The sequence below is a fragment of the Thalia democratica genome, chromosome 1 (assembly GCF_965202585.1).
Source record: "Thalia democratica chromosome 1, ktThaDemo2.hap1.1, whole genome shotgun sequence".
NCBI lineage: Eukaryota > Metazoa > Chordata > Thaliacea > Salpida > Salpidae > Thalia > Thalia democratica.
In genome coordinates this window covers 65,250,524-65,266,553 of record NC_139165.1, presented here as the reverse complement: position 1 = coordinate 65,266,553, position 16,030 = coordinate 65,250,524, and the positions used below count along the sequence as shown (strand labels likewise).

Below are 16,030 nucleotides of genomic sequence, written 5' to 3'. Positions count from 1 at the left end.
CATGTACACTAGCTGCTTTTTAATGTCTTCATCAACATTTTTTTTGCTTTCGACGATACACAATGTTTTAATACAGGTAACCAACCTTAAGTACGTTTTATAATTGCATTTATTAGATTTTTACAACATATACAAACAGTGGTTGATCTAAAATATTTTAATAAAACATTAGTTTGTCTAGAAAGTATAATAAAATACTTCTGTACAAATCAATTTAATTACTTCGGTTTTTGTTAAACAATGGCTTTATTAGCTTTTGAATGAAAACTGTTTCATCAAGCATATAAAAAGACCAGAAAAAAAATTAAAACAAACACTATATGAAGCACAAATACGTCATCAAACTATAGCATTTTGTATACAATACAAAAAATTAATGTTTTTTCTAACAGCATACAAATCTTAAAAATCTTTAGAATGGTATCAATCACTTATTAAATAACATAACATTTTCATTTTAAAGGGTACTGTTTGAAAAAATATTTAAATGAAATGAAGGTAAGCTTTAGAATTTACAAAAAAAAAAGTTTTAAAGAAAATAATGTCGGCATTTTAAGTTTTTTCTAATTGTTATAATACAAGTTTTTTTTCTTTTTTTTAAGTCAAAACTTTTCACTATTTTAAAACAATACTTAACTAATTATAATAATTTAACAAAGATACATAAAGTTATAAAAACAAGTGTATATAAAAATTTAAAGTTGAGAATATTTTATATTATTTTTACTGAAATAAGCTTGTTATTGAACTTTTGTAATTAAAAAAAAAATCTTAATCTTTTTTACCAAATACAATACTAAAGAAAAATGAGCAGACTTTTTACTTTTATATGAGCAAAAAGTATATTTCTAACTATAGTAGTGTGTTTTATTTCTTATATGCAGTTTTGATAAGAAATATTGTAAAGTTCTGAACTTAAAATATAATATCGTTAATATCATAAAAATATAAAAGCTGTCAAAATATTTAAAGACCAAAATATAGAAATTAAAACTAAAACAGTTTTTAAATTTATCCCTAATATGTCCTTCAAATCAACAAAAACTCTACTTTTTTTGCTTATTTTCAAAATAATATAGTTTTTATAAAAAATAGCTGTGTATACTATTCCACAAAGAGGTAATTTTTTAATTGTTTAATGTTTTAATTAAATAAGAGTAATAAGTTGTTATATTTGTTAACAGATAGTAGTTTTTAAAAGCATTTATTTTAAGTTTTTGTTGAATCAAAAAAAAAAAAAATTTGACACATAACTAAACCTGAGATTTAACTTTTAAATTATACTTCCTAGTGAAAAAACCATCAAAAAAAACTATTATTTTACAAATGTAAACTGTTATAAAAATTCGCTTAGTATTTGATGAAAGAACTAACTTCAAAAAAATAAACTAACAAATAAAAACATAAAAATTTTATAAAAATGATGTACAATTTTTTTTATACACTTAAAAGTTCACTGCACTACATAAAAAACAAAACAGTTAACTTTATAAAAAACAACGAAACACTGCAAAACTTGTTTATATTTTGTTTTTAAGTTTTTTTTAAAGTTTTGCTTTGCTTAAAGCCAAAGCGGAAGTCAAGTAAAACATTAGCTTACATTATATTTTCTCCTAAACTTCTCATTATTCTAATTAAAAACGACTAAGATAGCTTTTATGTATTAGTAAATATAGTTTTATTGAATTTAAGTGAGAAAAAAGGAATTTAAAGATAATAGTAGACACATGGTTACTAGGAAAATAAACAAAATCAATAACTACTAAACTTTTTTTTCTAAAATAGACTTTCAAAAGTATGGCGATAGTTTAATCTAAAACTAGGATGCTATGGAAAAGATTTTTTATAAAACTCATCGTTCTATTCATTATAAAATATATTTGTTAAGTAGTTTAACCACTTAACAGTTTTGTTTTTGTAGTACTACTTTAACCTAAAGTATATTTAATTTTAAGTAAGACAGTCTACTAACTGAAGTCTAAATAGAAATTTATTTTGTTGTTGATCAAAACTTTACAATCAGAGTTACTGCATTACAACTATAGGCATATGATGTTTCATAAACACGTAAGTAATGATATAACGGTCGACAATTAGGTCTAAATTCTTAATGCACTCCTATTTAAAATAACTTTTAAAAAGCTTAAAAATTAACTATAACTTAAAATTTGATCGTTTATGTAAAATAAAAACAATAATTTATGTAACAGTTATGAAAATATTTAATAAAAGATTAGTGATAACTTTTAAAGCAAAACTAGTTCTACAGTTTTCAACAAACTTGAGCTGGGTTTATCCTAAAAATCTTTTCCGTCTGAACTGAAATTGGAATATGTATTAACTAAAATCAACTATATTCTTTATTTTATTTGAATATATTGTCACATGTGCAATGATAATGAAGATGGTATAAACCTGAACTGTACTAGTTGATTGTGACGTTTTTTTTGGTAGAAAATATTTTTACTTTTTAACTTTTGTTGTGAAATCTACTTAAGTAAGAACAATAAATCGTAAGAAGACTACACTCTCTCAAACTATTTTATTTAATATTCTAAAAAATAAAGATCCATTTTTTCTAAACTATAGCTTTTAAACTTAAAATATAATCTGTTCATAATGTTTCGATATACATTTAACAATCAGTGTAATTAGAAATAAAATAGATACTATGTGTATATGTATCAAAAATAGTAGTTAAAAAACTAGTTAGCTTACTCATTTTTTCAAACCTAATTCTTTTACTTTATCTACTAATTATTATAGCTATCAGTTCAATTAATGAACTTTTTGTGATTTTGGTATAAATTAAAGACTGAATTTAAAATTACTTACTTTGATATAATAACTTTTTTATTTAAATAATCCTATACAATATACGGTCAATTATGTTTTAAACTGGACAGATTTAACAGTTATTAACAACGGCAATAAAATAAAGCAGATGTCAGACTAATCAATTCAGAGTTTATTTTCTATTACTTCAGTTCGAATGAAGTCTACTGTGTCTAAAACAAATCGTGATTTACTGTTTAAAGGTAATATCATATTTGCTTTTTGAAGGTAAATTATACATAAGTATCACTAATCATTTGCAAGGAAAAAAAAATTGACTTTTCTAAACTAATTTATGTTAATCTTTTCGAACATTCTAGTTCCTTAGAACTTATTATCATTCAAAACAGTACTTCAACTAACAGTACAATGTTTGAACACACTGAAAATTGTGCATATTGTAAAAACTATGCTTACATTTACAAGTTTTCACAATACTCTTTCTTTGTTAAAACAACATGTTATATATTCCTTCAGCTTTGCTGAATCTCTATTAGCAAACAACTGACTTAAAACTTTGAATATGATAACATTCACAAATGTTGTAAAAAGTGTAATTCTATTAATATCTTATTAATAAAAATATTTATTGAAAGATTTATACAGTTACTGAATTTCACCGCGAACGGATTTTCAATAAATGTTTTAATAGTATTATTAGTTTATTGAACGACATAAACAAAAACGCTCAAAATATTTGGTCCTAAGACCTGGTGCACGAAGAACCTTTTGGTTATCAAGTCGCACACTTCTTGGATACCTTTTAACGTCCAGGACTAATAAATGTTTTTATTTGTGTAAGTATGTTTCTAGTTATATATTTTTTAGTACATGATCTTTAATTTGAATTGATTCCTTTGCTCAAACTGTTTCTGCCACGTACTTAGCATTTAGCATCTTATTATCTACAGAAGCTTTAATAATTAATTACTTTAGCCTAATTTAAATAATCAACTCAGTTTTGATAAAGGATCAAAATTAACTGCTAAAACATTTAATTAATAATATTGTTTAAATTAGTTTTTTGTTTAAACAGTCCATTTTGTGTTAATTTTTTGTGGTGATTATTACTTGTGTATTTTGGTTAAATATTTAGCTTAACTCTGATTATGTTGTTTCAACTATTTAAATGAGTATTTAAATTATTTTTCTACAAAGGAATATGTTTAAAAAAATCGATGTTTTTGTTTAATTTAGATAAAAACATGCATATTTATAAAGCAACACGAATCGTTTAAGATGTTTGTTGTCTAAATTGAATAAGAAGTGTTAGCTGCATTAATTTTTTTAGAAATGTGTTTGTTTTAGATAGAATAAACAAGATAAAAACATTTGGACTATTTTGTCATTAAAAAAACTCGATGTTTTTGTTTAATCTAAACAAAAATGTCATATCTAGAAGCAATACGGTCGTTGAAGATTTTTTTTGTGTATATTGAATAAGAGATGTTGGCTCTCTTTATTTTTTTAGAAAACGTGTTTGCTGTGAATAAGTGTTCACAATACGCGAATATCTGATTTTGAATATCTGCAAAACTTCAGCTTACTATTCAGGCCCGCTTTAGGTCGCAATGAATTAGCATATTTTGTTAAAACATGAAGCCTCATGTCATTTTTAAACTGACATTTTATCTTTATTCTAAAAGAAAGTGAATATCACAATTTTATTTTGAGTACAACTTAAAACTGATAAATAAAGATCGAATTTTTAAATTTAATTTTTCATAGTTATAATATCATAAAAAAATTTTAGCACTACGAGCTTCTAAGTTCGATTTTCTTTTAGACTTCTAATAATAGGAGTAGCTAGAAATAGTTACTTCCAATCAAATTTAAGCTACTTGAAAAATTTTAAGCTAAAATACTAAGAGTGTGAAAAATGAAGTAAAGATAGAAAATTATCTTAAAAATATGAAAGTTTTTTTCAATTGAACAAAAGTGTATAATAGTTTATAGATATTTCTCACTATTTATACTCATGTTCTAAACAATTGGCATAGAATTGAAGCTGATGTTGTAGTCTACCTAAAACTAGTATAAAATATGACGTAACAGCATATTCGATGAATAAAGGATCGTTTAAGTATTGTAACTAACTTCGGTAAAAAATAAATTCATGTGTCTATAGTTGCTTGTTTGGAAACGTGTCTAGTTAAACAACTTTTATAAAAACTTTTAACAATTAGCTCACTATTAAATGCCAACTCTATCCATTTTCAAAATTTCAAATACAAAATAAATTAGCATTTAGAACGTTTACAAAAACTATTTAGTGTTATAACTCTTAAAAAAATCTATAACAAAAACTGTTTATACTTATTTAACAAGCTAACATTTTTAATTAATTAGCTAATTAAAAAAAAAAATTATCTAGTTTCAACTGCTTAATAAATATTTTCTACGATTAACTAATTTCAAAAATGAATCGACAGTCTCGTATTGCCTCTTACGAAACAGCTGCACAAAAGTATTTTTGTTTTTTCTAAACTTAACGAAAATATACCAAATTATGAACAAATTGTAGCTAATCAATGGAAGCATTTTTAATAAATTAAGTTTAAATACTGACTGAATTAGCTGGTTGTGCAATTATGTTAAAAAAGCAATTTTTGTAGAGCGATAATGTTACTAGGCTCAATTTTTATAAAAAAAGTATTTTTTTTTGCATGAAGAAAAATTGTCTAAAATATATTTACCAAAACTTATTATATGTCTTAAATCTAATTCCACTAATTTAGTTTTGAAACAAGTACTATAGAACAGTATTATACAATGTGTAATAATATATAATCCTGTGTAAATAAATTGTAACTTCATAAGTTTTGAAGCTTCAAAGACCATGAAGCTCATTTGTTGAATAAACAACCTTAAACATTGAATTTTCTAATTCTTACTTAATTTTCTGATAAAAATATTTAGATCGTAAAAAATTTTCATAATCTTTAATAATTATGTCTAATTTTTTTTTCTATAAACTTTTAGTAGTACAAAAACATTTTCTACACTAATTGTATACAAATAAGTGTTTTAGATAATTTAATATTGATGTAAATGCAACTTTCAAACAATAACTAAAACTAAATAATTAAAACGAACAAAAAAAAATAAACAAGTTAAAAAGCAAACACAACAAAACCTCGAATGATATGAGATGTTAACTTCAGTAAAATAATGTGTAACTGCCAGTATAACTAAAAACTGTACTAGTTAATTAGACGTTACTCCTGTATGTACCTAAGGAAAATTGCACTATTAAAAAAGAAATTTATATGTATTATATTACTTGAAAGTGTAATTTATTAGCTTCATGATGTTTTTCTTGTAAATTGATTGAATATTTGCTCCACAAAAATAAATAAAAACAAAATGACAGTAAATTTATAAGTAGATAATTAACTTGACAAATTAAAGAATTGTATCGTACAACGATAACTTTCTTGGGTGGTGTTTAAAATTACTTATTATAACATTTTAAATTTAAAAGAAATACTTTTAGTGAAACTAATAAAGTGACTTAAATAATTTTTTACCAGCCGTAACAAAACTAACATAAAAAATAAAATGCTAAGTAAAATTAATAAAGTCTAGGCAAAGTGTGGACAAAATAAGCCATTCGGACTGAGTGATTACATCATATTCGTTAGGTAGATTAAAGTTCGTCCTTGGCTGAAATGTGTTTGTTGATGTACTCGACAAGATTGTCCAATGACCTGTCACCTTCGTACTTCATAGGCGAGTTCTTGGCACCTGCCTTGGCAAAGTAAATAGTTGGAAATCCTGAAGCCTTGTAGTTGCTGTTTGGAATATCGTTGGCTGTTGCGTCCATTTTGGCTATCAGCACATTTTTGTTGTCCTGGTAAAATTTCATTTAAATGTTTTATAATTTTAAGTCTCATTTTTAATATTTGTAACTTTTCAACAACAGCTTTATATTCAACTTATTTAAATTATTTTATCATGACAAAAACTATTTATTTATCAAAACTAACTTTGAATTTCTTTCCAAGCTTTTTGTAAACTGGTTCAAGTTTTTTGCAGTGTCCACACCAAGGGGCGTAAAACTCAATCATGACGTGTTTGTTGCTATTGACAACCATATCGTTGAAGGTGTCACCAACAACAACCTTGACGGAAGCTTTGTTTTTCTTTGGCTTGGGTGCGGACTTTATTTTTGGTTTAATTTCACCTATGAGTTGTTTTTGTACTTTAGTAAAAGCATTATTTTATATTTTTGTTAATAATAAGTTGATGAAATTTTTGAGAAGATTGCTTCAAAACTATAGATTTAACTTTTGTACTTTTTACTTTCCAAAAAATACTGAATTTAGCTCTTTAAATCATTTTATCTTAGTTTTATTTTAATTTTGAAGCCAACGGTATTGTTCGTTGCAAATTTTAGATTAAATAAACTTGTTAAATCAATATGGAACCCCTTTTACCCTTATTTAAAAATAAATTCATTGTACTAAAGAAAATTTACTCATATATAACTTGCGAAATTTTTATTTTACAATAAGTTTAAGTATGGTACAAAATACATTTAAATAATATTTATTAAAATACTCATAAAAAATAACTAGATTTTGAGTAGTGCAATATACTACGCTTGCATTATTAGTTTATATAAGCTATTTTATTTGCTTTTAAAATAATACCAAGAGTTAAATTTATGCAAAAAAAAAAGCATCGTACTGAATGGGGTATAAAATTCATGATAATTTACAACAAACCATTTTTGTATTGTTCAATGAACTCAGATAAAACATCACTGTCAAATTCTTCATTGGGTTCCATTGGATATTTCATATCTTCATCATCATATACTACTACATTGATTTCTTCAGGTGAATCTTCCAAACCAACTCTTTTCAGTTCATCTGTTACATAAAGTGTCCATATTACGAGTTTAAATTAAAATCATGTATAAAACACACTGCTCATAATAAGAATAAGAAAAACATTTGGTTTTTGAAATGAAGTATAACTTCAGTAAATAAATTTAGTAAGTTGATATATATCACAGCATGTGAAAAACAAATTTTAAAGTACATATAGGTAAACTTAAAAAATATGTTTATCAAAATAGTTTAAAAGTTACTTAAGCTAATTCCTTAGATATAATAGTTTTACAAAAAATATATGCTTTTTCTTCTGCTAAAACAAATAAAACTATTAATTATGGTAAAAAGAAGAATGAATACAGTTTATATACTTTTCAAGTTATTCATTTAGCATATAAATATTTTTAAGAGATACTCATTTAATAATGTCTAACACAAAACCAAACAAGCTAAAAAATACTTTTTAAATATTTTAGAACAAAAAAAAAATCTGCTTATTTTTTTCGTAATCACAACAATGAACCTTGGAAATCGTCTTCATTAGCAATGGCAAAAGTGAAGTCAGAAAATTCGTTTGCAACATTTAATACTTTGCTTCGTACCATTTGAGTTGCTTTTCTATTGTTAAAGCAAGTTATTAGAAATGTAAATAATTAAACATAAAGCAATTTTAACAACTTTAATGTAGTTGATAAAACATATTATAAGCCTAAAAACTTGACAACTTCATAAAAATTTGATATCAAAAATAAATAATGGGTATTTTTGAAAATTCGCAGTAACTTAAAGTTAAAAAAAAGATTATTGTGACTGGGTCTACAAAAAATAGTAATAATGCTTGAATAATTCTAAAGTTCCGGCAATATAACTCCAACTTTACTACAATGGCTTAAACAATACTAAATTTATACAACTGACCTGTAATCAAAGCTAAAGTCAACGGTATAGTACACAACAACCAATGGGCGAGCAGAATATCGCTTGTCCTTGTTAACAGATGTTCGCTGACCAACTAAAGGTACTGCGTGAGGTTTGTAAAACTTTTCAAGAGAATCTTTATCTGTGTCTTCCTGTTAGTTAACAAATTGGACAGTGTTTTAAATTATATGACTTTAAGTTTGAAAGTAAAGCTAATTATTAACTTGAATAGCATAAAATACAAAACAGAATTAAGATATTTTTAAAGCAACAATTTTTATTGACTTTTAAATAACTTTTTAGTACTACAGATACTTTTTGAATGAATCTTGTCTCAAAATTTTGATTATTAACTTTGTGAAATGCAAAAAAGTAAACATTCAGTGATTAAACGATCATAGTAAAAAGAAACGGTTATATATTGATGTTGTTAGAGAACATAAATACTTAAAAACATTAATTACAACCCTTTTAATTAAAACTAAACCTTCTTGATCAAACTTTAAAATGTATTACATAAAATTTTATGAAAAAAATGTTAATATCAATAAAACTACATTCATAGCAAGTTTGTAGCGTTTCTTCTCAAATTTTGAGTGAAATCTTTCAGGATGGAACAAAAGTACATCACCTACTGAAACTCCAAAATCTTTCATTACATTTTCATCAAAGGTGTGGCGGAACTCAAACTCAGAACGAAGCTTGTTGCCTATAAGTATTTTTTGTTATGTTCTCAACACTTAAAAAGAAACAAAACCCTACATAGTAAAATAGGTGTCCTTATAAAACTTATACAATATTAAAAATTTTTTAAAAACTAAAATTAAATGTACTCTAAAGTATAATTTTAAATATACAAGTAGTTTGAAAAAATAATTTAACTAAAAGAAAACAAAAAACAAAGTTTTCTTGATACAATTTAAAATTTCGATAAAATTTTATATTCTTAAATAATTGTTTTATTTTTGTAATGCCCTATGTAAAAAATTATTACAAGTTTAGTTTTAAGAATAACATGAACTTTTATATAAGTTTATCTTTAAACTTTATAAAGATCATTACGTAACAAAACTAGTAAAACTTTACTTTAAAAATATTTTAATATCTTTGACACCATTAAATATTTTTATTTTATCTTTAAAATGTCATTTATCATTGTTTTAATAGTATACACACTTCTTGAGCTAAGCATATGAAAACTATTTAGATTTAAATAATATTGATATTTCCACCATTAATTAATTAACCTGCATCTTGATAAACTTCCAATAAAGCATCACTTTCTCCTGAAAAAAATCCGACTATAGTGACATCTTCCGCCGATTTTAACACGCCTCTTAGAGACTTTGCACTTTTCATTTCCAAAGAAGGAGGCTTCACTTGTTCCAACATATAGCTGACAATTGCTGAAATATAAATTGTAAAATTATAAATACAGAACTGAAGAACTAAGGTAGAATATTTTATAATAACTTTATAAATTAATATGTAAAAAGTATAGATTTGATTTAATATTTTTAAAACAATAATCATCACTACTTCATTTAATAATGTGTTTGGTATTTAAAACTATTTTTTATTTTTTATAACTTAAAATGGCATTGATACTTGTTTGAAGCACATAGAAAATTCATCTGGATTAATTTTAAAAATACTTTAACTAAAAAAATTACTCAACTTTTCTGTTTCTTAAAGGTATCTGTTAGGGCTCTTAAACTTTATAAAATAGAAATCTTTTAGAGAATGCCTATACAAGTAATGGAAATAAAAAAAACAGTTTAAGAAAGTAAAAAAGCAATAAAAGTTAACTTACAAAAGTTGCTAATTTACTACTTATGTTTTAAATTTACTAAAGCAACATTTTCAATCAATAACATCTGAAAAAGAAAAAATGGTATAGATTAAAAAACAATAATAAAGATCAACTTGAACAACAAATACCGTATACAAGTTGGCAAAATTAATCGAGTTGACATTAAATCTGTCAGAGAACTTTACATAAAGTTTATCTTAGAATTTAGGTATTAAAAGGTACGATTTCTATTGTAAGCAAACACCAAAAAAACTGTTTTACCATTAGGAAACTATTATGTATAAAATTAAAACTTATTTGAATGTTAAATTTGCTGTTGTTAGTTTGGGTGAGTTTGATTTCTTAATTGAACTTATTATACAATCTTGATTCAAAATATAAAAATAAACAGATCTTTACATACTTCTTTGATCTCTACCACCGCCGTACTCGTAGGGCCTGCCTCTACGGAAAACTTTCAGTGTTGGATACCCAGTCACACCATACTTGCTTGCGAGAGTACCTTCTTCTGTGGCATCAACCTAAGTATTTGTTATAAATATAACTTTTAAAATATCAAAAGCAACTTAATTTTTAATTTAAGTTATTAAATGTTTATTCATATTTTATTGAAATCATAACAAAATTTTTATCTATCCAAATTTTGTTTAAATATTCCAAAAGTTTTAAATTTAATTATTAAAACTGTAAAAATTATTAGAAAAAATAAAACTTTAGTGGTATTATGTGGTGTTAATCTTAAACTATAATACAGTAAAATAAATTTATATTAAATTTTCGTTTTAATTACTTTAAATACAGTTAAAAAGTTAGTAAAGGTCTACAAATATACATATACAAACCTTAGCAAGAATAACAGGTGGATCATTTTTCTTCAGATCTTGAGCAGCTGCCTCATACTCAGGTTCGAGTTTTTTGCAGTGGCCGCACCATGGAGCGTAGAATTCCACGAGAACTATGTCAGCGTTGTTGACAACTTCGTCGAAATTTTCAGTTGTCAGAACCATAACAGCTTTTGGCGGTGGAGTCCAATCGGGATCTGCATATTCTAGCACCTTGTTGACAACATCTGTTAAATACATATTGATTTAGTATATAACAATAAAAATCATTAAAATGTGTTTATATGCAGATTAGTGGGGTAGGTGTCAGAAAAGCACAGAGTCTTTTTAGCACAGAGTGACACTTTAGCACAAAGTGACACTTTAGCACTGAATTATACTTTAGCACAAAAAGAATATTTTAGCACGGAGTGTCACTTTAGCACAATCGATACTTTTAAGCAATTAAATTAATGTACTAATTATGAATATATTTGATAAAATGTTTAAAATTTAACTTTAAATAGTCAGCATTCTGTTGATTACGCATTTTAGGCACTTTTAAAGTGTGAATTCACGTACTAAGTGTTAAAATTATTCCTATTTTAAGTAAACCTTATATTTTCTTTTATGTTCAAAACACTTTTAAATATTCTTAACAATATTTATTAAAAACTAAAAAACCACAGCAAAAATAAGGATATGATAAATTCAATGTCTAAAACTAAAAAATAGCTTTAGTAATATCAACAAAAAGGTTTACAACTATTGATAACTTATTTAGTTAAAAATTGTTAAAGACTAACATGCATTAGTTTTTATGTTTTGTATCACTGCATCTCGTAAATTTTCAATTACATTTACTTCATGATTGTGAACATATACTTTTTAAACAACTTTACTTAAAATTTACGCTTTAAATCTAACCTTAGTGAAATTAATTTAAGCTTATTGAATATTTATAAAAAACCTGGATCTCGTATATGTTGCTAGGTTTATACAAAAAGTTTCTTATTTAAAATATAAAAGTAAAAGTTTTAAAATAACTTCGTTAAAATGTTTTGGTAAAATGAGTTAATGGGATTTGTAAATTTATTTTTATGTTATGAATAAAAAGTTAAGGTTTGCTTTAAAATAACTAGTAGAATTTCATATTAAACACGAAGTTTTAGTTAAAGCTTTAACTTGTAACATATTTAAAGCTTGACTTTTAGTCTAGTCTACATGTTTCATAGATTGTTTTTAGATTTCTAAACATAACAGTAAAAATTTTATGTAAGCATAAAAAAAGAGTGTAACTCTGGGCTTAAGTTTCATTCCGTGCAAGAGTGTCACTCTGTGCTTAAGTTTCATTCTGTGCTAAAGTGTCACTCCATGCTAAAATGACGCCAGTGCTTTTCTGACCCGTTCCCAGATTAGTGTGTTCAAGGTGTTTTGTGTAAATATTTTTAAAACTTAGTGACATAAAGTTATTAAATTGGATAACTGCTTTATAACCTTTTTTATCTGTTTGTTTAGTGGTAATCATGTCACTACAAATTAGTTACAAAAGAACTTTTCTTTTATTTTAGTCTTTTATATATGCTTTAACTTTGCACAATTTTTATTCATTACTGTTTCTATGCATTGATTATAAGTAAAATAACTAAAGCAGATCTAGTGCAGCTTAAAGATTCTTTAAGTTTAAGAGCAAATTATGCTTTAAAAAGGAGATACATCTGTAACACTAATGTTTACACCTAGTCTTAGTACTTTAGTTTCAGCTTCTAGTTGTTTTTATATGGTTTCTTTTAAGGCAAAAGATTACAAAATAGTTATATTCAACATTTGTAAACCAAGTCAGTTATAAAAAGTAATAATATATAAAGTAAAAAATTTATTAAAAGATGGTTATTTTTGGTTAAGGTTATTTTTTTGATTTTAATTTTAGATAGAAACTAAATCAAGTTGAATGTAAAGATACTTGTGAAAATAAATACTAACAATTTTTATATAAAATAATTATGTTTGCATATGTATTTTGAAGTTGAAAAAAAAAATTATTTAAAGTTATTATATTTTTGGTTAGTTTTCAAAATTACTTACTTAATACTTTCAACAAAGTAAAACAAAAAAATAATAAAAGATAAAAATTGCTAGTTACTACTTACCCATCTTAGATCTTGATCCCTTGTACTCATAAGGCTCTCCCTTTCTGAAAATTTTAATAGTTGGGTAACCCTGAACTTGAAATTGTTCACCAAGGGATTTATGTACAGTAGCATCTACTTTAGCCACTCCAGCTTTTCCTTCAAGTTCCTGTGTTTATAAATTTAAAAACTAATAACAGTAAACAGTTAATCAGCAGGGAATTAATTTTAAAAAAAGGATATACAGTATTATACATTGCTATATAAGTTGACTTTTCTAAGAATTTATTAGTTATAAATAATTGATTCTTATTCAAAGTAATGTTAGCAAATGTAATAACTGTACCATACCTATATAAATTTTAATTTATATGACAACTACACAACTTATAAGATAACATTGTAAATATTGTATATAGCATTTTATATTAAAACAAAGATTATCATATATATACATAAATTAAAAACTACTAAATGGCTAACAATTACTATTATAAATTATTTTTAACAATGAATTTTAAGTTAATTTAGAAATTATATATACAAGTAAAAAACAAAATATTTTAACAATTGATTATTTTTTCTAAATTAAAAGTAACAGTAACTTAAAATTTAAATTTATGCCGTAACAACTATTTGAATTAATAGCCTAAAATAATATATATCTTGTAAAAACAGTTGTTTAAAAGTCTTTTTAGGTATTCACTTTATAAAATAATAATTTAATAAGTTTTAGTTAGTATTTTTTTACTTTTGTGTATTGAAAGACCTTGCCTTTATTTTTTTTAATGATTGATTAATTTTAAATATACTAAGTTTTGTTCTTAGGTTTAATTTTCTATGAAAAAAAAATCATAACAAGTGTATTTTTAAATGAATTTCAATAAAAACTACTTAAGAAAATAAATATCATTTTCAATACTATACATATAAACACAGTATATTAATAACAAGACTACTTAAAGAAAATATCTTTTATCTCATAAAAATTTTACTCTATGTAATCTTAAATAAATTAACTTTATCAAAACTTTAATATTATCTGAGTTAGTTTGAGATATTTACAAAACTGTAATAGTTAAAAATCTTTAAATATTTTTGTAATCTCTAAAAATAGTTAAAACAAGAATAAAGCTATAATCAATAATTCTATACAAAAACTAACATTGGAACATATATGAAAGACTAAATTAAAAACTATAAGTTGTGCTCTAAAGCAGTGCTTCTGAAATGGGGTTCCGCGGAACCCTAGGGTTCCGCGAAGCCTTTCGAAATTTAAAAATTAATGTAAAAATTATTTACATTTTATGTAAAATTAAAATTAGGGGTTCCGCGGAAAATTTGAACTTTGGAAAAGGGTTCCGCCACTAGAAAAAGGTTCAGAAGCACTGCTTTAAAGCATACAAAATAAATAAAATATAGTGGGCTTAGTAAAAAGTTTCCAAAACACACATATTAACCAGAAACTTTCTATTGCAAATTTTCTGGTATATTTTTGAATTCTTAACAGAGTATACAAACTCTATTTTTTAACAACTTACATTTATCAATCTAAAACATTTTGAAAAGTTATATTAATACTTAATTATAATTTATAAATATAGTCAAATTAATTTACTAAAAACTAACAGCAGCAACTTCTTCATAAGTAGGAGCAAATGCCTTACAATGACCACACCAAGGGGCATAAAACTCAACAATTGTGACGTCATGTTCTTCTAAGTAGCTATCAAAATTTTTTTCAGTCAATACTGCTACTCCATTTTCTTTTTCAACTTCAGTCTCATCTTCATCACTTTCATCTATATTATTTGTAATCTTTCTTGTACAATTGAGTATTTTGTTTAATATAACTTATCCTAAACTTTGAAATAGTGGAAATACATTAAACAGCAAAAATTTATTTAAAAACATTTAGTTTATTACAAAGGGAATAATCATAGTTTTTAAAATGCTTATTTTGGAAAAACACAAAATTATTTCATTAGGTTAAAATAATAATTATAACAAATACTTATTGAATAAAAAACATGTAAACTATCAAACTAAAATAACTGTTACCAGTAGTTGAAACCTAAAAACAACATAGAATATAAATACTAACCATCATCTATATTTTCTGCTTTTATAGTGGCTGTGAAAATCAACCCTAATGTCAAAAGATATAGATAAACTTTCAACTTCATTACTCAATGTTAAAACCTGTAATAATTTTTGAGTTTTAGATGTAAATTATGATAAACTTATAAAATGTACTTGTCGTCTTATTTATATTACATATCATAAAATAACTCGTTTTTAATATAATTCTTCTTTTGTACAAAAATTATTATTGATATAAATTTGTAATTAAATCTGGTATCTTAACATAAGGTCATACAATGAGGTAATTACAACCTAAGGCTGTCCATAGAATTGTAAAAAAAAAAAATTCATGATTCACAAAACACCACTTTTAATTAAGTGTGTAATAAAGACAGACTTTGAAGTAGTTTTAAACTAATGATGATGTTTAAATGTTTTTTTCACTCCACTGACTATTATCACAGCATGTATAATTTGTGTCAAGATAGCACAATAAATTTGAATAAAAATGTCTTTTGTTATAATATCTGCTGTAATTTAGTTAAAATGATGATTTAAAATACTTTGTAAAAATAAATGATTTAAGAT

General features: G+C 24.4%; 1 protein-coding gene across 1 annotated transcript; it reads right to left on the bottom strand.

Annotated features, from left to right (window-relative positions):
* Positions 1-6,107: 6,107 nt before the first annotated feature.
* Positions 6,108-15,561, bottom strand: LOC145849177 (protein disulfide-isomerase A4-like). Its single transcript, XM_082954277.1, has 12 exons — positions 15,462-15,561; positions 14,987-15,159; positions 13,379-13,526; positions 11,250-11,476; positions 10,811-10,928; positions 9,842-10,000; positions 9,152-9,303; positions 8,595-8,746; positions 8,200-8,294; positions 7,566-7,712; positions 6,825-7,021; positions 6,108-6,688 (listed from the first exon to the last, which is right to left on the bottom strand). The coding sequence occupies exons 1-12, from the start codon at positions 15,541-15,543 to the stop codon at positions 6,485-6,487; spliced, it is 1,854 nt and encodes a 617-aa protein (XP_082810403.1). The 5' UTR covers positions 15,544-15,561; the 3' UTR covers positions 6,108-6,484.
* Positions 15,562-16,030: the final 469 nt, after the last annotated feature.

Bases quoted from the DNA above. Each gene is read 5' to 3' on its own strand.
- LOC145849177 (XM_082954277.1), bottom strand. From the start codon at position 15,543: ATGAAGTTGAAAGTTTATCTATATCTTTTGACATTAGGGTTGATTTTC. The intron at 15,160-15,461 runs GTTAGTATTTAT...CAAATAATATAG, and splicing joins AGCAGAAAATATAGATGATG to ATGAAAGTGATGAAGATGAG. The intron at 7,022-7,565 runs GTTTGTTGTAAA...AACAACTCATAG, and splicing joins CATTGAACAATACAAAAATG to GTGAAATTAAACCAAAAATA.